At 45.8% G+C, this 25152-nt stretch overlaps 1 protein-coding gene across 1 annotated transcript in view; it reads left to right on the forward strand.

Moving 5' to 3' along the window:
- The window catches only part of PRKCG (protein kinase C gamma), a 50257-nt gene that overhangs the window by 6250 nt on the left and 18855 nt on the right, over nt 1–25152 (forward strand). Inside the window, exons 2-5 of the mRNA XM_081837386.1 lie at nt 12611–12642; nt 18643–18725; nt 20963–21074; nt 23161–23292. Coding sequence (XP_081693512.1) covers nt 12611–12642; nt 18643–18725; nt 20963–21074; nt 23161–23292 — 359 coding nt within the window. The remainder of the gene's footprint in view (nt 1–12610; nt 12643–18642; nt 18726–20962; nt 21075–23160; nt 23293–25152) is intronic.

Consider the following 25152-nt stretch of genomic DNA (forward strand, 5'->3'; position numbering starts at 1 on the left):
TGAGAAGGCAATTGGGCCGCATCTGGCCCATGGGCCTTAGCTTGCCTACTTCTGATTTTGCTGCTGTGCCATGCTGAGAAAATCTATGGCTTGGCTTAGTGTGTTCCCTGAACCTGGGTGCTTGCAATTTAGCTCTCTCTAGGCTAACCAAGGTTTGTACTTGTTTTAGCTCACTGTGGCGTAGCAGCAAACTCCTCCCCTGCTTTCGAAAAAGACATCATGGGTAGGGGGAAAGCAGAATGATGTCACAGATCCCAAATGGGAACCTGCAACAAAATGTTGAAGTGCTTTGGTTCACTGGATCTGTCAGTCAGCCATGATCTCCTCTAAGATTCCTATTTCATGCTCTGCACCCACAAGAGGCAGTCTGTGGCCACTGAGCATGCTAGAACCTTCTTTGGGCTGCTCTTTTTGAGGGTGGGTGGGTGGGTGGGTGGGGGTGCACATTAGGTTGTTTTTCCTATATATTCTTTGTACTTTTTGCAGGTTAGCGTTCACCCAGAAGTTCTGATGCTACCTTGCTATTTCTTACTAGGTAGCATCCTGTTGGCAATCACCAGCTGAGTTCATTATTAGAGGGAACGACGACAGGGTCTGTCACATTTAAGGAGAACTTGTACAAATGACACCAGAAAGTTCATGAAATTACAGTATTGGCCACACCATCTGGTTATGTGTGTGTTTTATGCAGCTACCTCTTCCTTCAGGCAGCTCAAGGGAGTAAACATGGCTCCCCCTTTTGTCCCACTCAACAATTCTGTGTGAAGCAGGTTAGGCAGATTGCCGATGACTGGCTCAAGCTCACTCAGTAAGTTTTACAGCTGAGCAAGGATGTGAACCTATGTCTCTCCATTCCTAGGTCCAGTACTCAGTATTTGCATCGCAGGGGGTCTGAGTCCATGATGTAACTAAATTTGAGGGGAGCCAAGGGGTTGAGCTTGTGGATTTCATTAAGGGCACCCTTGCTTTTCCCTCCTAAGCCCTGACAACACTTTCATCACTGCCCGACACTACACTGGTCCATGCTGGCTACTCTTTAGATAACACAGCAGCTTCTGCTTGTAACGGGATGTGGAGTGTTGACTTGGTGGGTGGGTGGGTGGGTGGTGGTGGTCCTGTGCTCTCACTGGTGGGTGGAAGAGATGGGAGGCATCCGGGTCAACATGGCTGCATCATGGCTGAATCGCCAGAAGTGACTGTGCTGGCACTGGGCTCTGATCTCACTGAGGGCTGGGCTACACTCCCACTAGTCCCACGGCTAGGAAGCACGAGTCCGAGTGGTTTTCCCCCCTTGCCCCACTCCCTTCCCAATGAAGACCTGCTCTGAATCGGAACAAACGCCAATCCTCGGAAAAACCCAATTGCCTTTTGCTCCGACTGAGTGCTAAAGAACAGTTTTCCCCAGGAAGAAGCAGCAGGACAAGAGGAAGTGTGGATAAGCCCTTGACCAGTTAGACAGCTGAGGTACTTACAGCCTGATCTTAGGTGTTTTTATAGGGCTGTGAGCCCTGTTGAATCCACCTTATTCTTCAAAGGGGTGAACTACATGTTACACTCGGCTATGAGGAACTTTTATCAGATTTTCTCCTTTAAACCAAAGGCTGCTTCTGAAGCTGTTTTCTGCATGGATATGAGAAAGTAGTAAAGGGAGAGATGTGCCACTTACCCCTTTCCCTTCCAGCTGCTTTCCCATTCAACCCCCATGGCTGCTTCCCAGCCCCTCCAGGAAAGGATACAGGTTCCTGCATGTCTCCTCCACAGGGCAAAAATCCCCCCACCATACTGGGGTGGGAAGGAGCTTCAGTTCGGAACAGGTCAGAGAGGCAGTGGAGTGTAACACTTTCTTTCAGTGCTATTTTGCTCAATTAAAACAATCTCTTCCCAAGTGGAGTCCCGTGGAGGAAAACTTGCAGGTACCTATATGTTTTGCCCAGCAGGCCAAAAAAATATTAGGACTTGGAAAAAACCCCTGATAATAATCCCTGCTCTTGAATCTCCTGTCATGCCATGCCAGACATGGCCCTGATTCTGCACAATATTTCCCCTTGTTAACCATTGCCTTTGTTCTGTTATCCTCCATACTATCTAGATTTGTAAGCTCCACAGGGCAGGGAGTTCTGCTATGATTGTGTGACTCTATAAAGTGCCACATACAGTAATGGCACTGTATGGATAAGAGGATCCTTCCCAAAGACTGATAAGGATGTGATGAGGAGAAAAGGCTGTTGGAAGAGGTATGAAATTCTGTTTGAAGTTAGCCGAAAAGGCAGCTGTGTGTCAGCTTGTGGAAAAACCTGGAGCTTCGACACCAGCACCCCCGCAGCCTCGGGAGTTAGTGTCAGGCGGAGACAAAATATGCTAAACCCCTCATCTCTGTTAATGACTCACATAGCAGAGGGCACAGAAGCCTTTATAATAACTACTAACTCCAAAGACATACAAACATTTCCATCCCCATTTGGGGGGTGTGACAGCTGGGGACTTGCCACATAGACACCCAGATCTTACCCTCGTATTTATTTCATTCTTTATTTATTTATAAAATCTCATGAGTCAACGTTTGTAGCCCATACTGGGTGCTCAAAGTGACATAACACAAACATACAGAGAATCTATTTAAAACGCATTAAACACAGTAAAAGCAGAAAAGTAAAAATAATGAAAACCGTCAACCCTTAACTCTGCTAGAATTTAAGGCAGAGAAGAAACAACAGAGGGACAAATCCAGTTCCCAGCTCATAAGGCAAGAAGCAAAGTTGCAGTCTGTTGAAAGTAAGACTCCGCTGTATTCAGTGAGACTTACTTTGAGTAAATGTGCATTTGCTTGGGCTGTGAAACAGAATGCTGGCAAAGGCTGAAGAAACCAAACAGTTCCCACTAGTGTGTCAAATGCTCATTTGGGAAAGGGGCCAACCAGCCCAATCTCTCTTGGGAATAAGGTCTTAAATGGAAGTTACCACCATAAACACGGTCCTTCTGAAGCAGGCTAAAATATTTCACCTGTTGATCTTACAGAGCAGGTGCAGTGGCATATAAGGGAGAAGATGCTGGGATAGCTCAGTTGGTAGAGCAGGAGACTCTTAATCTCAGGGTTGTGGGTTTGAGCTCCACATTAGACAAAGGATTCCTGCATTGCAGTGGCTTGGACTTGATGGTCCTTGTGGTCCCTTCCAGCTGTACAATTCCATGATACTTAGAGCAACATGACCTAGGACCACTGCCTTGAACTGGGCAAGGAAGCAAACTAGAAGCCAGTGCAGATGGGTCATGCACCAGAGTAAAAACACTTTTTCCTACTCAAGCTGGCTAACGAGCAGGCTTGCTGTATTCTGCAGAACCTGAAGCTCCCGATTCATTTTCAAGGGCAGCCCAGTGCCAATGCATTCCCATAGCAGTTAAAATGAGAGGTTACTGTTGCATGCATGAGAGCGTGCTGCATCTCCTAGTCAGAAAGGAGGGATTTCAGCTGGTTTGTTGGCCAAAGCTCATGCAAGGTGCTCTTGACTGTGACCTTCACCTGGATAACTACCAGCAAAACAGGACTGAGGAATAGGGTAGCCCCTTTTTGAACCAACACTTACCCCCCTGCTTTAAAGTGCCGTTTGGTCTGCAGGTGTTACCAGGCAATTGATACTAGGTGTTTAGCTCTGTGTCATGAAAAGCTTTGCTTGCTGATTTCCGTAGAACAAGGTCTCACTTCCAGACAGCCTGTTTATTGAATGTTCATCCTGATTTTTTTGTACACTGTTTGCAAGGAGGTTAGACAACACAAGCTATTCATGGAAAATTCATTCTGATCTTTTATATGGGGAGGCTTCACAATGCAGTTGTTACCCACAAAAAATGTGGGTTTTTGAGGAAGTGGATTTGTTGCAAGAGTGCCAAGTCAACTTTGATTATGCTACTTTAATTTGCCAGTATGTGATTGAATCCCACACGAAAACATCAACAGTCTGGAAGTGTCCTAAACCTCAGTTAAAGACAGAGACACAAGACAGGTCCCCCCACCTTGATTAAGTAGAATAACTACCATCTCCTGCTTCCATAAGCACAATTGCAAATGATATGTTCTCCACACCGGTCATTTCGCTAATAAGCATGCTTGCATGGTCCATAAGAAAAACCACAACCATGAACATGCCATGTGAGTTCTGAGATTCTGCTAAAGCATGGGGCCACGTGTGCATTTTGACATGGTGTGCAGAAGTTAGCATCATGAGAATCTTAGCTTTCAAGTAAAATGAACCAAGTTTCTAGTCCTTAAGGCTGTAAAGATAGGCCTTGAAAGAGTGTTAATGTTAATGCTTTGCAAGTAGAAGGCCCCAAGTGCAGTCCCTAGCATCTCCATGGAGGGCTGGGGAAGATTTCTAAACGAAATTCTAGGAATTTAAATTGGGGGGAAACATCATGGCTTTCCTGTATAACCTATGGTTTGGTCCTTAAAACAAGGTCTGCAGTTCAATTTCAGGTTACCACTGAGAGCAAAATGGCAAAAACAGAAGGCCCTTTTCCAGAGCCAGGAGGGATTGAGTCCTGTATCAAAATGCAACTCCTTCTAGATTCCGGTGCTACTGAACTGCAGCATGCAGAGCGAAGGGTGGGGTAGGGCAGTATTGCTAGATGTTGCTAGAGCTGTGAATGCTTTGTGCCACTTCCAGTCCATGCCCTTTGCTACCTAGATGCATTTTCCTTCCACCCTGTCTGTTTAGTAGAGCTGCACCCAAGTGTTGAAAAACATGAGTGTTAATTGCCACAACGTAATAAAATAAGTGGTGTGTTGCGAGGAAGCAAAGCCAGCCAGCCAGCCTACTGGTTGGTTTGTAATATTAGAATAAGAATTGCTGACATATCTGTTTAACAGTTCGTGCTTTGTTGGATTTTAAATACTAAATGTGTGTGTGTGTGTGTGTGTGTGTGTGTGTACACCCACCCACACCCATGCACAAATTGTACTGTGAAGCCCCTTTACCCTGGCCATGGGTTGGACAAACCATGTGGTCATTCTTTCTACCCACCTGCCACCTTGCCCCTCCTTGCTTACCTTCAAAGAGGTTGACAATTTAATTTAAATTAAAGAGGTTGACAATTAAAGAGGTTGACAATTAAACTGTTTCTCCTTAGGTCTGTATGCATTTATGTGGCAGCAAGTTCCTTTTAAATCACCAGGGCTTACAGTTTATGGTTACAGATTCTGCTGACATTCACCTACTATGGTGGGCATCTGCAGATGTTTGCCTGTTCTCCGTTCTATGCAGACAGAACTCTCTCTTGAACTTTATTCCCAAACCCCCTTCAGTTTCCAGATTTATCAGTGGGAAAACCCCCTGACCTCCTCCTGTACCGTTCACAACACTTTGATCTGCAAACATCAGCAAATACAGTAAAAAAAAAGTTTCAAGGCCTGGTGGCAAACATTATCACCTGCTAATGTCTTCAGAGCAAGCTGCTGTTAAATGCAGAGCAGAGGAGCAGGGGGCCGGTGTGAACCACACACCACACAGTGCCTGTTTATTTTGGCATCACTTTCCAAGATTATGCACGCCCCAGCAAAATCAGAAGTGTCTATGTAGAGCAAGCATTGAACTGTGTGCAGTTTTGGAATGATTAAAACACGTGTTCTCATGGACACACAGAAAAATATTTATATAAACCCAGTCTTTCCCTGTTCATCAGTGGCTACTAATTCTAATGTCTCTTTTCTAGCTCCTCTGTCAGAGGTAGTATGCTTCTGAACATCAGCTGTTGGAAACTTCAGGAGGGAAGAGTGCTCTAGTGCTTAGGTCCTGCTTGCAGGCTTCCCATAGACATCTGGTTAGCCACTGTGAGAACAGGATGATGGGTTAGATGGGCCATTGGCTTGATCCAGTGAGGACTTCTTATGCCCTTAGTCTCAGTGTTAACCCTTATAGAACTCAGCAAGGAGGAAGATGGGAAGAAATGCTGCTTGTGGGCTTCTCTGAGGTGTCTGGTGGCTTAATCTGAACAAGCTTTTCTTTTGTTCTTTTGCTCAGCACCCCCTAACAGGTGGGGTTATTGAGCTGTTTATAGGGCATAACAGGCACGAGACTCAAGGCTTATCCATACTTCCTCATGTCCCATTGGTTTCCCTCAGGGAAAGCTGCTCTTTGGCGCTCAATCAGAACAAACAGCAAGTTTTCCTTGGGTCGCCATTTCTTCTGAACTATCACTAAAGAGTGGGTTTTCCCTCGGAAAGGAGCGAGGCAAGGGGAAAACTACTTGGACCCGTGCTTTCTAGGCACAGGACAAACGGAAGTATGGATGAGCCCCCAGGGTCGTTCCTGATTGTTTACTTGCAGGCCCGGGCTCCCTACTTGACTTAAAGGAGCAAGGGTGAATCCTGGATGAAGTTTCAAATATGTCTGCCTCTTCAGATAATCAACAAACGACCTTAGATCATATTTCCATACAACAGAGAAACTGCCTCCTATGTGCTGCTGTAAGGAGCTGTCCAATTTTGTAAGTGGGTTTTCTTCAACCCTCACATTAAAATAACAATTATAATAAAGGGTTGGGGCACTGCACTCCCAAATAGTCCTTGGTAAGTCTTCATGAGGTACTTCCTGATCTATGGTTTGGGGTGGTCCAAATCCTATTTTGGTGTACAGCTGTGTTTAATCCCCCTTCCCACATTCCCGTACTGTTCTGAACCTGTTTTTTTTTAATAAAAAAAAAAAGCTAAAAAAATAGGGAACTAGGAACTGCAGATAAGGAACTAGGACAGGAGCCATCTTCAGCTTGTCAGCCTTGTTTGTTGTGATCCCCATTAAGGGATCTCTAGGCTTCCCCCTTGCTGCTCCTCCACTGAGAGAAAAGCATCACCTGTCAAATGTCCGCTTGTCATGAGGCAGCTGTGAAAGGCAGAGAGGCTCTGACAGGGACCGGGGAAAAGGCTGGCAACCCGAACTGTGGGGCAGAATCTATTCTTTACCCAAAAATTCAAAGCCTACAATTCTGGGTTATATCTCAGCATCCTTCCTGGCCACCTCCTGCTCCGTCTTTGTCCTCACATTTTAAAAGCTGTAAAGATGTAGAGTGGCTTTGATCCATCCCTGGAACACCAAGGGATCTGGAAACTCAAAGACATAGACCTGTAGTGGGGGGAAATAAAGAAAAACACCAGTCAGAAACAGAGAAATCAAACCCTTTCACTGCACCCATTAGTCTTTCCTCCCTCCCCCCCCAAAAGAGGTGGGATCAAATGTTTCAGGGTCTTCACCACCACCGCCCCACCCTGCCAGCTTTCCGTTTCCAAACATTTGTCAGGCCCAGAGATATGAGCTGTTTTTCTTTCTACACCCCCTTTTTTCTTAAAATATCTCCACAGAATCTCTGGGTCAATTTCTCTGGTTGTATTCACCCACTCAGGCCTGGGAAGGGAACGCCCCTCGGGCATATATATCTTCAGGATCTCTCCTTGTGGAGTAATTGCTACGAAACATACTTCAGCTCACATTTCTTATCCATAGTTTGGGAGGGGGGGTCTCTCTGGGTTTGTGTTTAAAAATAAGTTTGTTTTTCCTCTTCACGGTTTTTTGGTGATAAATGGGAGACACACTCCCGTGTTGTACTCACATGTTAGAATGTGGGAGGGGTGAATTCCTATAAAGTGGGGTGGAGATAGAAAACACAATACTGGAGAGACGGAAAGGGGCATGAATCTTCCCAAGTCTCCTCCACCAAACTTTTCCATCTATTTACATTACTTAGAGCGACAGTAAAGAAAAAGTTGCTTGGGAAATAGTGCTGTTTTTATGCCTGGGGGAGGCATGGGTGTGAGGAGGATTCAGCCCCCCCTCGCATACTATGCTTTATGTTGGTCCTACATCTCTACCCCTCCCTATAGGAATCCAGTTTTAAAACACATGTCCGCTGTGATTATGTATCATTTACCCCAAGAGGAAGATCTACCTTAGAAGGAAGAGCCCACCTTTTGGGCCTCCGCATGAGTCACTGTTCTATTATTTATTGAAGATATTTTTAGGTTGCCTATTAGGGCCAAGCCCTCACAAGCTTCCAACTTGTAAGAGCACAATATACATAATAAAATTATATATCACTAAAAACAGCAGTATAATCCAATAACTGTTTTGCTGAATAAGAGTACCATTCAACCCAGTTGTGGGCATGTAACCCTGCTGCATCTCTTGCTGTATGAATTCATCCTTCCTGCAGCAATGACCATAGAATTGTAGAGTAGGAAGCGATCCCAAGGGTAATCTAGTCCAACCCCCTGAGAATACATGCAGCAGAATGGCTTGCCACCCGTAGAAGGTGATTGGAAGAGGTGAGGCAAGAACAGGGACTCATTCAGAGATGCGGTGGGCAGCCTCGTTTTGCAGTAGGTTCACAAGGTGCATCTATCTATCATCTATCTATCTATCTATCATCTATCTATCTATCTATCTATCTATCTATCTATCTATCTATCATCTATCATTATCTATCTATCTATCTGTCATCTACCTATCTATCATCTATCTATCTATCATCTATCTATCTATCTATCTATCTATCTATCTATCTATCTATCTATCTATCTATCTATCATCTATCTATCTATCATCTATCTATCTATCATCTATCTATCTATCTATCATCTATCTATCTATCTATCTATCTATCTATCTATCTATCTATCTATCTATCATCTATCTATCTATCTATCTATCATCTATCTATCTATCTATCTATCTATCTATCTATCTATCTATGTATCTTGTATGAAGGTGCCCTGTTACACATCTTAGGAATTACTATGCTTGCTAGCGATCATGAATTGGCAGGCAGTGGTAATTACCTTGGATTACAGTGCAATCCTACCTGTTCCTATTCAGAAGTAAGTCCTATTGAGTTCAGTGGCACCTACTCCCAGGTGAAATGCAAATAGGACTGCCTCCTTAATCTGGAATAAAAGGGTGGTCTCCTGAATGCCAGCCACCTTTATACCCTCCCCCTCCAAACCCACACTCCTCTTTTAAGATTGCTGCCTTCCCTTTATGGCAGAAACTCTCTGCTTTTAACACACACTTTCCTGCCCTGCAGAAATTCAACAGGTAGAGCATTCCCCCACAAGGATATGCAGGGATGGGGAATGTTGCACACGATACGCACACACTCCTGTTTGCTCTGGACCCAGTGAGCTCCCACTGCTGGTTTGAGAAATGGTATACACATGACTCCAGCCACAATCCATATCCTGTATCCATACAGTTCTTTCTTGTGAAACACGGCATTTCGAGTTTTGACGCATCTTCCCCACAAGCCGGCTTTGGTTCAAACTGAGAAAAAGAACAGCCTTGCTGTGCTTTAAGCCAGTAATGCGTACACAGCATGTCTTATTTGTTTCTAATGGCACAAAATCTTTTACATCTTCCACACAACACCTTCTTCCTCCAAATCCCATCCCATATCCCCCCCTCCCTTTTACTCTGGACTTACCATTTCTACCTTTTCTGCAGATATAGTAAAACTGGATGCAATGAGAAAATAATGCAGAATAGCAGTTTGGTGAGGACAGTGTCGTGTGGATGCTGGGAAAAACCCTGCATGCATGAGCAGGGCCTACAAAAACTATTGTGCGGAACTGGACAGGCCCCGTTTTTGTTTTTGTGCGGATGGGTGGGCAGGAGGAACAAAATTTATGACCACCATTCCTGGCCCAGAATTCCTTTCTTTCTGATTGCTCAGAACTCAGGACTGCTGAATCCTAATTCTTGCTCCTTAACCCCTTTCCTTCACAAACAGCCAAAGAGTCCTACATTTCTCAGGCTCCTCCCCCATGCCCCCCCCCCCGTTTCCTATTACAGTGGTACCTCAGGTTAAGTACTTAATTCGTTCCGGAGATCCGTTCTTAACCTGAAACTGTTCTTAACCTGAAGCACCATTTTAGCTAATGGGGCCTCCTGCTGCTGTCGCGCCGCCAGAGCCCGATTTCTGTTCTTATCCTGAAGCAAAGTTCTTAACCTGAAGCACTATTTATGGGTTAGCGGAGTCTGTAACCTGAAGCGTATGTAACCTGAAGCGTATGTAACCCGAGGTACCACTGTATTTCTCATTTATATTTAGACCCGGAGTAAGCAGACTCCACACCTGCTGAAATCCCCTCAGCAGAGCCCTGCCCTCTTATGCTTCTGGCTATCCTGATTAGCACCCCACTTTCAATCCTTGGCATCTCTGGGGAGGGTTAGGAGAGACACCTGCCTGAAACCCTGGTCAGCTGCTGCCAGTCAGTGTAGACAATACTGAGCTAGATGGACCAATGACCTTACTCAGTACAAGGCAGCTTTCTAGTGCCCAATTAAAAACTTACCATGAGTTAAAATATGTGTGCATTTGTGTATGTGGCAGAGAGGAGATGTTTGCAGCTCGCTTTTCTAGCACCTTGTTTCCCACCCCCCTCCTCATGTTCCCAGTTGCTCTTGTCATCATAACCTCCTGCTTGGCTAGTTTATTCCTTTTGTGCATTTTTAATTAAAGCCAAATGCTGAACCTTAAAATAAAAAAGCGACCTCATCAGTATTCTAATGACTACAAAGAGAAGTACAGATACACACACACACACACACACACACACACACACACACACACACTGTATTTCCCTACATGCTGAAAGAGGCTTTGCCATCTCCAGTGTCTGTTAGAGCTGGTGGAACATTGAGATACTGGCTGTCAATTCTTGGAGACTATTACCATGGCATGTGCGTATGTGTGGATTTAACTAGCTGACATATTTAACTAAGAATCCTGGCTGTTCCACTCCCCCCCCCCCTTGCTTCAGTCTAAAGGCTCATACTACAGGAGAATCCTGGGTACTGTAGTTGGTTAAGAGTTCTGGGAATTGTCACTGTGTGAATGTGTAAGCTACAGTGCCCAGGATTCTTTGGGGGAAGCCATGGGACGCGGTGGCGCTGTGGGTTAAACCACAGAGCCTAGGACTTTCCGATCAGAAGGTCGGCGGTTTGAGTCCCCGCGACGGAGTGAGCTCCCGTTGCTCGGTCCCTGCTCCTGCCAACCTAGCAGTTCGAAAGCACCTCAAAGTACAAGTAGATAAATAGGTACCGCTCCGGCGGGAAGGTTAACGGCGTTTCCGTGCGCTGCTCTGGTTCTCCAGGAGCGGCTTAGTCATGACCAGGTAGCTGTACCCCGGCTCCCTCGGCCAATAAAGCGAGATGAGCGCCGCAACCCCGGAGTTGGTCACAACTGGACCTAATGGTCAGGGGTCCCTTTGCCTTTACCTTTATGTGCCTTAAATGTGTAGCGTGGCTCTGACTATGGTCAACCTGTCACGGTGAGGAGGATTAGGAGCAGCAGCAAATTGTTGGACAAGAGATGTTCAGGGCCCTGTGCCCCCTAAAGTAGCATCCTGCCCACAGGAGAACACAATTGCCCATTGTTGAAATAATATTTACCTGTTAGTCTAGTGTTGGCTTCTGCACATGGAAATGTGGGGAGAGAGGGTGCCATCTTGTCCTTTGCCTCAGGCAGTAAAAGGAGCTAAGACTGTATCTGATACTAATTTAAAGACTGTTTCTCCCCACATGAACCAACCTGACCCCTGTGCTCATCATCTGAGACCCTTCTCCGTGTTCCCCCTCTGAGGGAGGTGTGGAGAACATCAACACAAGAGCAGGCCTTCTCAGTGGTGGTTCCCCACCCCACTTACAGAACACTCTCCCAGGGAGGCATGCCTGGTGCCGTCGCTACTTATCTTTAGGCACGAGGGGGGGGGGGAGTTTTAACTTTCTCCAGGCTGTTTGCTTTTAATCATCTGCGGCCTCCTTCAGTGGCTGGAATTAGTGTATTTTAAAAATACAAATGAGTTTTAGATTTCATTTTGTTTTCGTTTTATGCTGGTTTTAATGTATGTGTTACTTTTCTGTTGTGTGTAGCTTTGAGTTACTTTTTGATTAGAGAGAGTGAGAGAGTGAAGTGATTGATAAATTTAATAAATAATAATGCATGGAGGCTGCAATCCTGCACACACTTACCTGGGAGTATGCCCCCCGCCCAAACACAGTGGGACTACTGGTAAGTAAAATTCATCGGATTGTGCTTTCAGTCACCCAGTGATAATTATCGTCAGTGTAATAGAATGGAGGATTCTGTCTCCACCCTCTGTTTATGGAGATTGTAACCCATGTTAGGGATTATGAGTATGTAACCAGGAGGATTATTGTTATTGCAGGTTAAATTATCCAGTTAATGGACATAAATTTGTATTAGGGTTGCCATATTTCAAAAAGTATAAACCAGGACAACCCTTTTTTTTTAGAAAGACCCCAAAAATGTTGAGCCCCTGCCCCCGGGTGACTTGTCTAAGACGTATGGCAACCCTAACTTGTATGGGCATGGTAAAAGAGACTTTGCATTTTTGAAATTCACAGTTTCCTGGCATTCTAACCACTCAGCATGACTCCCTTCCTATAAGTCTGTCTTATCCCCCACCTCTCCCTGGCACATGAATGTGCTGCTAAAGTCACATCTAAGGGATTTGCTAGCTGAGTGCTCCTTAAAGCTGGCATCCTACGCTTTGTGTGAGCTAACAACCTGTTTCTTTTCTTCCTTCTTTTTATTTTAACTTTCTATGCAGGGGGATTGGAAAGCAGGGGCTCCAGTGCTTAGGTAAGAAATTTTTTTTTTGGCTTTCCTCTCTGGGTTGGTCCTCCTTTCATGAGGAGAGCACCACATGTTGTGAAAGCACAATCAGGCATATGAAGCACCCCAGCAGGGTCACAGCGGGAAAGGAATTGCAATTTTATAAAAGAGAGGTTGCAGGAGCAGAAGCCACATGCATCTCTCAGCCCAGATAATGTGGTGGATTGCTTGTAGCACGTCAGTGCTCAGGGAAGAAGTGCACTCTGCATGTACCTCAGAGGCACTCTCTCCACTCAGTTTGTATGTGCATAAAGACAAATTCTGGGTCAGGAGTTTGCTCTTGGGGGGAAAGGGCTGCTGAAACTTGAAATCTTTCTTTTTGATGGCGGTTCCATGACTTTTACAACAGATCATAACAAGAACAGTGTTCTTGTGACTTGGAGTTAGGGAGAAGATACACTAGTTGAATTTGTTTCTGTTGGGTAGCTTTTCAATTTACAGAACCTCTGTGGGAAGACAAAGCAGCAGATCTAGTTGGAACAGGAAAGCTGGGAATAAAGGGCAGGATTCACCCAGTATACCTGAAGGAGCGTCTCCACCCCCATCGTTCAGCCCGGACACTGAGGTCCAGCACCGAGGGCCTTCTGGCGGTTCCCTCACTGCGGGAAGCGAAGTTACAGGGAACCAGGCAGAGGGCCTTCTTGGTAGTGGCACCCGCCCTGTGGAACGCCCTCCCATCAGCTGTCAAAGAAATAAACTATATGACATTTAGAAGACATCTGAAGGCAGCCCTGTTTAGGGAAGTTTTTAAATAAGAGCCAGGGCACCTGGGTTCTTTGGGAGAAGAGTAACTTCCTGTGGTGTACAGCCTGGCATGTAGGGGACAGAAGAGCTGGGATTCAGGACTCACAGGCTCTTAGTAGGAAGGGAGAGCTGGATTTGTGTGGGTGCTGGGCTGGGTTGCTTCTAATTTCCCTAATTCCCTTTTTAATCAGGCAGTTCACACACACATGGCCCCTGAGCCAGGTTTTATTGTTTCGCTGAACTAGATTTCTTCGTCTATTTTAGGGCTGTGAAATCTCTCTCTCATTCTTCTTGTATTTTATATACACTTCTGTCTCTTCCGCTCCCCTTGTACCTGACACTTCAGTCCAAATTTACCTTCACATTTGCACCTGCCTCCAGCTCCCTTGTGCTCTTCCCCCACCCCGGTCAGGGGTGCGTGTGTGTGTGTGTGTGTGTGTGTGTGTGTGTGTATGCCAGTATACATATGCACAGTAGTGTGGAAGATGGCAATTACACCGTCCACCAAGATACTTGTAAAGTTAGCCATAAATCTTCACCTCATACTTAGAAGATCCTACCTCCATTGGTTTCAATATGTTTGGAGGGCCAGCAAAATCCACCACAACTCAAAACATGTTCAAAGTATGTTTGGAGTTGTTTGTATCCACTTCACATTTTGTGCATTTATCAGGAGTGTTTTCTTCCACCGTGTGTGTTCATGTCAGAATCCCCCTGCACACCCTCCCAGAAACAAACCCTGCACTTTATGGCATTACTGTATACACATTTACCCCCTGTATAGAAATGGTGGTGTGTTGTTGTTGTTTTTTGCATTTTTTTGTTGTTTAGTCATTTAGTCGTGTCCGACTCTTCGTGACCCCATGGACCAGAGCACGCCAGGCACTCCTGTCATCCACTGCCTCCTGCAATTTGGTCAAATTCTCGACCTCTGTCGTCCCCTTCTCCTTGTGCCCTAAGTCTTTCCCAACATCAGGGTCTTTTCCAGGGGGTCTTCTCTTCTCATGAGGTGGCCGAAGTATTGGAGCCTCAGCTTCAGGATCTGTCCTTCCAGTGAGGACTCAGGGCTGATTTCCTTAAGAATGGATAGGTTTGATCTTCTTGCAGTCCATGGGACTGTTTTTTGCATAGGAAATTATAATCTATGAAGATGCACTAATTCTTTGGATCAACCTCCGCATGAAGCCGTCATATGTGGTTACCTTGCAACTCCCTACTCCCCTGATTTTAAATACATATATACATTTATTGACTACATTTTTATCTATTTCTCCTTCTCCAAAAAGCTTGGGACTGCATACATGGTTCCCTCTCCGCTTTATTCTGACGACAGTCTCACAACACAGGCTAGACTCAGGCCATGTACATGTTAATGGCTGACAATGCAGCAAGATGATCTGTCTCCACCCCCAACCCTTTGCTTCAAGAGTTGCATTTGTATGCTGTCGTACACACCAGATATCTGCACCCGATGACCTATTTGCTTTCCCTGCCCCTGCAAGCCCCTGCAACCCCTCTGACTCATATTCATGAAGCTGTCATCTGCCCATGTGCAATGGCTCCCTCAAGTGTACACACCTCAGCTTCACTGTGAAGTGAATGTGGCTTCAAAGCAGCAGTATTTCTCAAGGAAGTACAGAATAGCTCTGCATTGTGGGTAACATTGTGTGTGCACAGATTCAAAAGCCTGTGGTGAGACTGCACTGGAGGAAGAGTAAATGATAATGTAAACACAATTGAATACAGAGTTACTGGTTTATGGTCACCCAGTGGGCTTCATAGCTGAGTGGGATCACGCAGGTTCTAATCTGGCGCTCTAGCCACTACAGTGGTACCTCGGGTTAAGTACTTAATTCGTTCCAGAGGTCCGTTCTTAACCTGAGACTGTTCTCAACCTGAAGCACCACTTTAGCTAATGGGGCCTCCTGCTGCTGCCGCGCCGCCGGAGCACGATTTCTGTTCTCATCCTGAAGCAAAGTTCTTAACCCGAGGTACTATTTTTGGTTTAGCAGAATCTGTAACCTGAAGCATATGTAACCTGAAGTGTCTGTAACCCAAGGTACCACTGTATTTGATCACACCAGCTCTTCAGCACTGTGAAGTATGCAGCCTTCCACTAAAGACCAGAAGAGGACAGTGGCTCCTTATCCCTTTATCCTCCAGTATCTTCCTGTGGAAAATCACACACAATTTGGTTTTCATCCCACAGGGGAAAAGATAAAGTCACCTATATATTTTCCTCTGCTGGGAGTAGGGGAAGCAGCTTGTGGTATGTTTCCCCCCCCCCTTCAGCAAACAAACTGGAGGGTAAGTGGTTGGTAACCCATATCCTTCAGGCCTCTATGAAAAACCACATCCTGCGGGGTTTTTTTGCAAAATAAGTAAAAAGCCAAAATGATAAACAACATGTGCCATGCGCAGTTAGGCCCTCATTTATCCATAGGCCTTTCTCACATGTCACAGAAAAACGTAAGTTAATTGCTTACTGGGTTGTGCCTTTCTGGTCTCTTTTGCTCCTCCCTGCAAGCATACGGAAGAAAGAAATTCACGAGCCCTGGCGTAGCGTTATGTCTTAACCAGGGACTGCGTCTTGTTTCACTGCCAACAAACCACAACCTATCGACGAGATTTGTTCTTGGCATACTGACTGTGGTTCGTTGGAGCAAAACAGACGATTGCTGGTTCAGACAAAAGTGTCAGCAGGGGAAAGAGCCCTTCTAGGCCCCTTCATGACATGTGAACTGGGCCGTAGACACAATTGTGCTTAATTAGACAGCACGGATGTGCTCTACTGCACACCCAATGAAAATGTAAAAGCACATGCCCTGCCATGTGCTCATGCCCTTTCGCTTGCCATGAGATGCGTGGCCCCCCCACAGACACCTTTCTCCGACAGGTATCCACCCCCCCTCTCTGACCTTCACCCTCATGCATGTGAGCACGTGCAGAAATTCTCCCATGAACATACATTTCGGGCCTCCCATCCCTGCACATTTTCACAGGCCCCTATGCTTGTGTGGAATTCCCTCCTCTACCAGTTGCACTTGTGAAGAAGAGTCATGCTGGCAAGCCAGCACTTAACACCTGGAGATGCCCCTACCCTGCTTTTCACAAACATTCATGTCAGCTCCCGTCCAGTTTAATATTTATGGCTTCCCCGTGCTGTTTCTTTCCACAGTGCATGTTCTAGGTTCAGGTTTCCCTTCCCCATGGAGGCCTAAGGATCTCCCCCTGCCTGCCTGCCTGCCTGCCTCCCCCCTAACTGCCCCCCCCCCGCAACTTTATTACATTCTGCAAAACACATCTTCAGCTCTCTGTGTCCAGACCTGCCGGTTGCTAAGAAACCACACTACGGCTGCTAAGCAACCCCCCTCCTCACTTGCCAGCTCTGTCAACACCTGCCAATCAACTGATGTCCCATATCATATCCTGCTTTTCCAACTATGCATCCCTTTAGCCAGCTGAGAGGACCCAAACATCCTCGTTCCCGCACCCAGTTTGCCCTCTTAACTCATCAGCCGCCATTCCTTTCCTGGAGAATTTAGGAATTCTGGATCCAGGCATGCTCCATCATAGCCCTCTGGGTAACATTCCTGCCCCTTCCCACCCCACCCTTAGGTATTCTAGGTCTCAGCTCCCACCACCTCCACTTCGTGTTGTAATTCCCCTTATGTACGCTGGACATCACACACACACACAGGGCAATGGCTCAGTTGGTAAATCCGTTGCCATGGGAACCCAAGGCATTGACAAAAGTGAGTGAGCAAGAGATATGGATCAGGGATAGGGGTTGGGGCTAGAAATTCATGGGCTTGGGCTGCCCTTGTGTATTTTACAGCGGCTGGATACGCAGGAAATAGCAGCAAAACAACAATGGCATCTTAAAGATGAACAGGAAATAGCAGGCAAAGGTTTCAGTGTCTGGACTGCACACGATCCCCTTCTGTTTGCTGCAGGTCAAATGCCTGTTAACTCGGCCCAGCTGCAAATGAAACATGGGCAACTGTATTGTGGAGAGGGGGCGCTGAATGGATAAGTGAAAAGCAGGGCTAGGTTATCGGGGAGAGGGCTGTATCCTAATTGTCTTGGAGGATGTCAGTGTGTGTGTGCCTGAGCAAAAGTCTTCCCTGCCCCCTTCCTCTGACTCCGTCCGATCCCCCTCCCCCGCTGTGTGCGGGTACTTGTGGATTCGTCCCCCGCCTGTTGCCATGGAGACCCATCTTCCAAATCTCAGGCCTGAAGATGCTGAAGGCGTGGGGGGGGGAGGAAAGGAGAGAAAAGTTACCCCCTCACCCTGCACCTGCATTTGCAGACTAATAAATATCCAGTCTCTCCTCTCCCCCCAGAAAGCCCACTCACTCCTTGCACTTTTGCTGCTTGGCTTTAATGGAAAAGCCCATGGGTACAAAGTCGAGATCAATTAGCACATATGAATATTGGCCCATTTAGACAGCCTGGCATACTAACACAGAGGTGGTAAAAGGTTAGGGTCCGCCCTCCCTGACTTCACCATTTCAGTGAAAGCAGATAGGGGAAGAAAAGATTCTAATGTGCCATAGCCAGTGCCAGAAGCCAGTGAGGTGATAGTTTTCTCCGCAGCATTAAACACAGAGTACTAAGTTCCAGCGCCGGGAGGAGATCCCATAGCTCAGTGGTAGGCCTCATGTTTTGCGAGCAAAAGGTCTCGCGTTCAGTCCAGGCTTTGTTTTGTCTTTAATGATCAAGTAGCAGGGATAGGAAAGGGACTCTAGCCAGCCGCTGCTGGCCAGAATAGATAACACGGGGGCTGTGTACACACCATTCACTTAAAGCCCATAACTTCCCCCAAAGAACCATGGGAATGGTAGCTTACCCATCACAATTCAAAATGCAAAGCAAAACTACAGCTCCCAGGATTCTTTGGGGGAGGGGAAGTCATGTGCCTAGCTGTCAACTTTTTCCTTTGCTTGTGAGGAATCCAACGTTGACATCTATGGTCATGTGCTTTAATTGTGGTTTGTATGCAACCTGGAATGAAGGACCAATGGTCTGCCTCAGCATATGGTAACGTCACATGGTCATGTTTTTGTGCTGCTGTTCACCTGGGTCATGTATGGTTTCGTGATGCAGTTTCCTCCAATAAAGAACAACAAACATTTATTCCCAGCCCCCTTTCTAATCAGCACTTAATCCACCCCCCTTTCCCCAGTAAACTTTTCTCTCTTTCTCCGTCCCCTTTCTTAGTGTGCAGCTTTGTCTTACACAAGAGGTGTCATGAATTTGTCACTTTTGAGTGCCCAGGAGCTGGGAAAGGACCCCAGACAGATGTAAGTGAACCCCTTCACATTGTCAGATTATAAGTGGCTACTTATAACTCTTTTTGCTGCTGCCTCCAAAATTGATGGGGATTTGTCGGGGTGGGAGGGAAATAAAAATTGGGTTGGTGGTGGTGGTGGTGGGGAAATGGATAAGTTAACTACTTCTGTTTCCGTGACTTTGGTGGGCAGAGTATTGTGGGGAGGGCTTGGCAGCCAGGACTTCAGGCCTCACTCCTCCACTCCAGGTGAGTGTCCCGGTTTCCTTGCTATTTATATTGCAGAGAGCGGGGAGGGGGGAGTGGATGTCTTCATGAGGCTGACACTGTCCCATTTCTGTTGTCCTTGGCCTGGAAGGAATAAGGAAGGATGGGAGGGCTTGCCTGACTCGCTCCTTCAATTGCAAACAAATTGCCTTGCAGAACTGCTTCGCACAGGATTACCTGTCCCCTGAGTGCCTTCTCAGTTGCATGCACTGAGGCATGTGTCATGCAGCTTCACTTGCATCCAAGCTTGTAACATGCATGCCCAGACCTGCATGTTCTTACATGAGAAGAAGATGCATTGGTGGCACCCAGGCCCTAAAGGCAGAGTTGTTAAGCACACGTGTTTAAAAATCTAGCATTTAGTACTATGTGGTTTTGTTTGAAATTACGTCTTTCTGCCACCCTAATTGTGCTCCAAATGTTGAGTATGTTTTTGTGCTATCATGCACACCTATTTGTTTATTTATTGCAGCTATTTATATACCGCTTATTTCCTGAAATATCTAAGCAGTGCTACATGCTTGTGGAATGTACTGTGTACATATTCATAGAATAGTCATGGAAATTCACACCCGTAGACCCCCTATTCATGTTCGTAATCCATAATTGTGTGGTAGGAGGACACGTAGCATCTATATTTGAGGTCCCAGAATCAATCCCTAAAATTTATTTTCAAAGGCTCTTAGGGCCAAACTACACATGATGCTAAATGTGTCACTGGAAGTAACATGTATTCCCAACATGTTCACCCCCACCATTTAAATAGCCGCTGTTCATGAGGTTAACCTGTACCTTTTGTGATGTGGTCCCAATTAAAATCCTCCCGAGTTGCTATTGCATCTAGGAGGGGAGCTTCAAGGTGAGCTTCCCTCCTGGGATGAATTGTACCTTTGTAGGGAGAGGAAGAGGAAAGATGAGGTTAAGCCCTCCATACACCATGACTCTGATCTTGATTGCCCTTCCAACATGGCTAATACAGTGGTGCCCCACAAGACGAATGCCTCGCAAGACGAATAACTCGCTAGACGAAAGGGTTTTCCGTTTTTTGAGGTGCTTGGCAAGACAAATTTCCCTATCGGCTTGCTTCGCAAGACGAAAACGTCTTGCGGGTTTGCTTCCTTTTTCGTAAAGCCGTTAATACCCAGGGAATACGCGCTCTGCAAGACGAAAAAATTGCAAGACAAAGCAACTTGCGGAACGAATTATTTTCGTCTTGCGAGGCACCACTGTAATAATAATAATAATAATAATAATAATAATAATAATAATAATAATTTTGTTATTTATACTCTGTCCATGTGGCTGGGTTGCCCCAGCCACTGGGCTGATATTGAAGTAAAAGAAAAATACTGTATTTTCCACTCTACAAGACTCACCAGACCATAAGACCCACATAGGTTTTGGAGGAGGAAATCAAGAATAAATATATTCTGAATCCCAGAAGCCAGAACAGCAAGAGGGATTGCTGCACAGTGATCCCTCTTGCTCTTCTAGCTTCTGGGATAGCTGCGCAGTCTGCATTCGCTCCGTAAGACGCACACACATTTCCCCTCACTTTTTAGGAGGGAAAAAGTGCATCTTATAGAGCAAAAAAATACGGTAATACTTGCAGCTTCTAGTGCTACCCTGGGTGTCACAATGTACATTGTGCACCCCCTTTTTCTCATGTACTTGTTTCCACTCCGTGAGCACTCTCATAAAAGTCCTTTTCACTTGCACACAAACCGCACATTCACATTCCAAGCCATACCTTTTGCCTTCCACGTGCTTCTTAACAACTGTGCATTCTCACTTCCAACCTCTAAAAGGTGGCAGCGGTGGGGGGGGGGGCTGAGTCTCCCTTAACAACCTGCATGCCAGAGGTTTTTACGGGCGGTGTTGGTAGGGATGGAACTAGGACAAAAGACGCAAGTGTTTTAGAGAATCATGTGTAGGTTCCCTTCGTCATAGATGCTGTGCTTCTGTGCCTTTCCCCTTTGACAGGATCCTCGGAACAAGCACAAGTTCAAAATTCACAGCTACAGCAGCCCAACCTTCTGTGATCACTGCGGCTCACTCCTCTATGGGCTGGTGCACCAGGGGATGAAATGCACCTGTGAGTAACCATTTGCCTTCTGCAAAAAAGAAATAAATCAGTCCTGTGGTGCTGTAAAGGCTAACCATGTCATGGGATCTCCAGAGCAAAAGCCTCTTTTGTCAGAGGGCTCTTGTAGTGTGGGGGTTACGTGTGTGTGCTATGAACAGGAAATTCTCAGTTCAGAACTGGCTCCATCATGAGTGCACTGGGTAGGTAAGGTGGTATTCTTCAACCTCTGCTCTACACCTGCAATGTGGAGGTAGTTGTCATCCCAGGGTTGCCTCAACAGTGGCTGAGGTTGCATATGTCCATCTTTTCAATGATTTAGGAGAAGTGGTCCATACATGCATTGGCGTAGGCAGGATTTTTGTTGGGGGTGGGCAGGCCTTTGGGGGGTGGGGTGGCAGAACCTCAGTTAGCTATGTATTTTTCTTGATTTTTATTGATTGGGAGGCAGTTGCCCCTCTCTGCCCCTCCTTGGCTACACCCATGCATACACGTCAACTAGCCTTACAAAATATATATATTTTTTATAAAATATTTATTAGAGTTTTACAAAAAAACACATACATACATACAACAAAGAAAAAGAAAACAAATATAGCCAAAAATGCAGAAAAAATACACAAAAAATACACAAAAAAATCATCAAAAAAGATAATAAAAAAACATAAAAAAGAAAAAAAATCCAATTTTTAGCTTTATACTTATTTAACCCTGTTTCTTGACTTCCTCACACCTCCCTTTTTTGTGTTCCCATTTGCCCAATCAAATTCAGCAAATCCTTCTAGCCTTACAAAATAGACCGATAAGGCAGAGGGTATATTATCCATGCCCTCAGTGTCATGAAAATTAGCAGTGATTGAGGCTGGATCTACATATGCAGCAGGACAAGATGATGGTGCCCTGAGATGAAAGAAAATAGACTTCGCCTCTTAGGAAGACAGCAGGGGGGAGATTTCCTCAAGTAACCCCCGTCTGCGGTCTGAATTGGTATTATAGGCTGTTATATCACATCATTCCCACCCAGTGTGGACTGATCCCCATGGGGATTGGTAGGTTGGAAGGCAAAGAGACCACCAGCAGGTGGAGCTAGAGGCAATGACAGGCAGTGTTGTTCTCCTCCTCTTTGCTCTACTAGGGCAATACTGAAATCAGGAGGAGGAAGCTGCCACCTCTTAAACTAGTTGTAAGAAAGAAAGCAGGCAGGCAGGCAGGCGGAGGGAAGTGTCCCATTCGCCCATATGGACTAGCTTCCTCCTATCCCATCTTCGTCTTCTGCATGTGTAGGTCTAGCTTAAAGGTAAAGGTACCCCTGACCGTTAAGTCCAGTCGCGGACGACTCTGGAATTGCGGTGCTCATCTCACTCTATAGGCCAAGGGAGCCAGCGTTTGTCCGCAGACAGCTTCCAGGTCATGTGGCCAGCATGACTAAGCTGCTTCTGGCGACCTTCTGATCGGCAAGTCCTAGGCTCCGTGGTTTAGACCACAGCACCACCCGCGTCCCTCTTAGGTCTAGCTTAACCACTAAATTAAGCTTCATGGATTTCAGTGGGAGCTAGTCATTATTAACAACAGCTGGACTGATACCCACATTTATATTTGGAGTAAGAGGAATCTGATACAGTTTTGCATACATCAATATCGCAAGGAAGCACCTACAGATTGACCTGAGCACACATGGACAGGCTCTTGTGAAGTTTGCAAATTCATGCACCTGAAACTACCAAATGGATGAAATTATCATCATCATCATCATCATCATCTATACAATGAAATTGCCCAGTTTTATGTAAGCCAAGTATATTGTGTATCCTATATCAAAACATTTCTTAAAAATCTGTTGGATTAATAAAACACAAATGTAGTGAATTGGAAGTCGTTGGTTTTTCTGTTGTTTGTTTTTTAAAAAAACAACTAACCAGTTAGTTGCCTGGACACTCCTATGTCTGCTCAGAAGTAAGTCCTATTGAATTAAATGGAGCTTACTCCTGGGTAAGCGGGGTTAGGATGGCAGCCTAAATGCTGCAGAGGGAACGGTAGCATTGCTGTCTATGGTTATCTGGTCCTAGCTTAACTCGCCCACCTCTGTTGCCCCCTGCAGGCTGTGAGATGAATGTGCACAAGCGCTGCGTCCACTGTGTGCCCAGCTTGTGCGGTGTGGACCACACAGAACGCAGGGGACGCCTGCAGCTCCACATTGAGACATTTGGGAGTGACGAGATCCATGTGACTGGTAAGACGAGAATGGTGGTGACTGGGGGAAGTGGGGAAGAATAGGAATAGGTCAACCTGCTCTCACCTGAAGCAGACTCTTTGTTGACATCTTCATTGGAACTTAGGTGGGAGACAACAATACACAATGCTCCAGTTGTGGATTGCCTTCAAACCAATGTTTGGCTCCATCTCTTCTCTCTTCTCAATGGCAAACTCCAGTAGCTCTTTTTGCCCAGTCCTGTGATGAACTAGGATGAGAACCCTTCCTTTCCTCTTATGCTGCTTTCAGTTCTCTCAGTTGTCTCATATTTAAGGGAGCAAACAAGATGTGATGGGGTAGCTAGATCAGAGGCTCTGCTCTTTGGCCAGGGAAAATCCTGCTCATCCCTTCTATAGCGACTGAGATTTCAACAGCCATTGTGCAAAGCTTATTGCTTTAGCAGACGAGGACTGGAATTGTTGTTATTAAATAAAATTAAAACAAAAGCTGAGATGTTCAGGATGTTTGATTCTGCCTTTAAGGGACCAACGACACATGTAAGGCAGCCCCATTGCCCAAGTGATTTTGAGAGGTTGGGGAGGAGGTACAACTGCATAACGTCATTTCTTCAGCTGAAAAAGTCTCCCACAGTGACTGACAAATCCCACCCTTTACACTTGCATTATAAGAGACACAACACAAAAGGAAAAGGGAGTTGGGAGGGAGTAGGGAAAAAGCAAGCCCAGGCACTAATTCTTAGTTACAGGGATCTTGTAGTGAACAGCAGGAATGGAAAAAATTGGCTGGGAGCCAGAAGTTCCTGGTCTTTCAGCAGAGCTTGATGGAGGGATGCAGTTTGGGCCACCAGTACTACTCGTTTTTTGGCGGGTACCAGCCATCAGGGATATCTAAATCTACATAATCTACATAATCTAAAAGCAAGCCCTCATTTTTTTAAGCAGAAACTGTCATGCCACAAATTAAAAAGCTTCTTTTTAAAAATTTTTAATCTTAGCAGATGCAGACGCAAACTCCAGGCATTCTGCTCTGCATACATCTGAAATGGTGTCAGGTGAATTGAGAATGATAGACAGGAAAGTAAGCTGTCGTAGACTTCCAGGGGTCTGGAGCCATGATTCAGAGTTCCATGTAGCCTTTTCTGGCTCCCCGTCGCAGGCGGGGAAGGAATAAATTATGCAAATGCATGCACACTTGCTCAATCTGCATAATTCATGCACCGTTTGCTTGATTCATACAGATCACAGGATTCAGCTTAGTTTGCTTCTCGGACTGAAAACTGCCTTGGTGCCAAATCTTTGAATGTGCGTTCTTGTGCACAGGGAAGGGCAGTAGCTCAGTGGTAAAGCACCTGTTTTGCCTGGAGAAGTTATCAGGATCAGTCCCCTGGCACAGCCAGTTAGGGTTGGGGGGAATAACCCTCTGTCCGCTAGAGAGCTGTCAGCTGCCAGTCAGTGGAGGAAATACTAAGCCACATGGACCAATGGTCTGACTCAGTCAAAGGCAGCTCCCTGTGTCCCTCAGTATGCACAGCTCAACACAACCATGTATCTAACTATTTATTTATTTATTTATTTATTTATTTATTTATTTCTCTTCCTTTCTTTATATCTACCTCAAAATAACAATAATGGCTATTGTTATACAGTGGTACCTCGGGTTACATATGCTTCAGGTTACATACGCTTCAGGTTACAGACTCCGCTAACCCAGAAATAGGACCTCAGGTTAAGAACTTTGCTTCAGGATGAGAAAAGAAATCGTGCTCTGGCGGTGCGGTGGCAGCAGGAGGCCCCATTAGCTAAAGTGGTGCTTCAGGTTGAGAACAGTTTCAGGTTAAGAGAGGACCTCTGGAACGAATTAAGTAGGTACTTAACCCGA

The sequence above is a fragment of the Podarcis erhardii genome, assembly GCF_964252035.2.
Source record: "Podarcis erhardii genome assembly, chromosome: 13".
Taxonomy (NCBI): domain Eukaryota; kingdom Metazoa; phylum Chordata; class Lepidosauria; order Squamata; family Lacertidae; genus Podarcis; species Podarcis erhardii.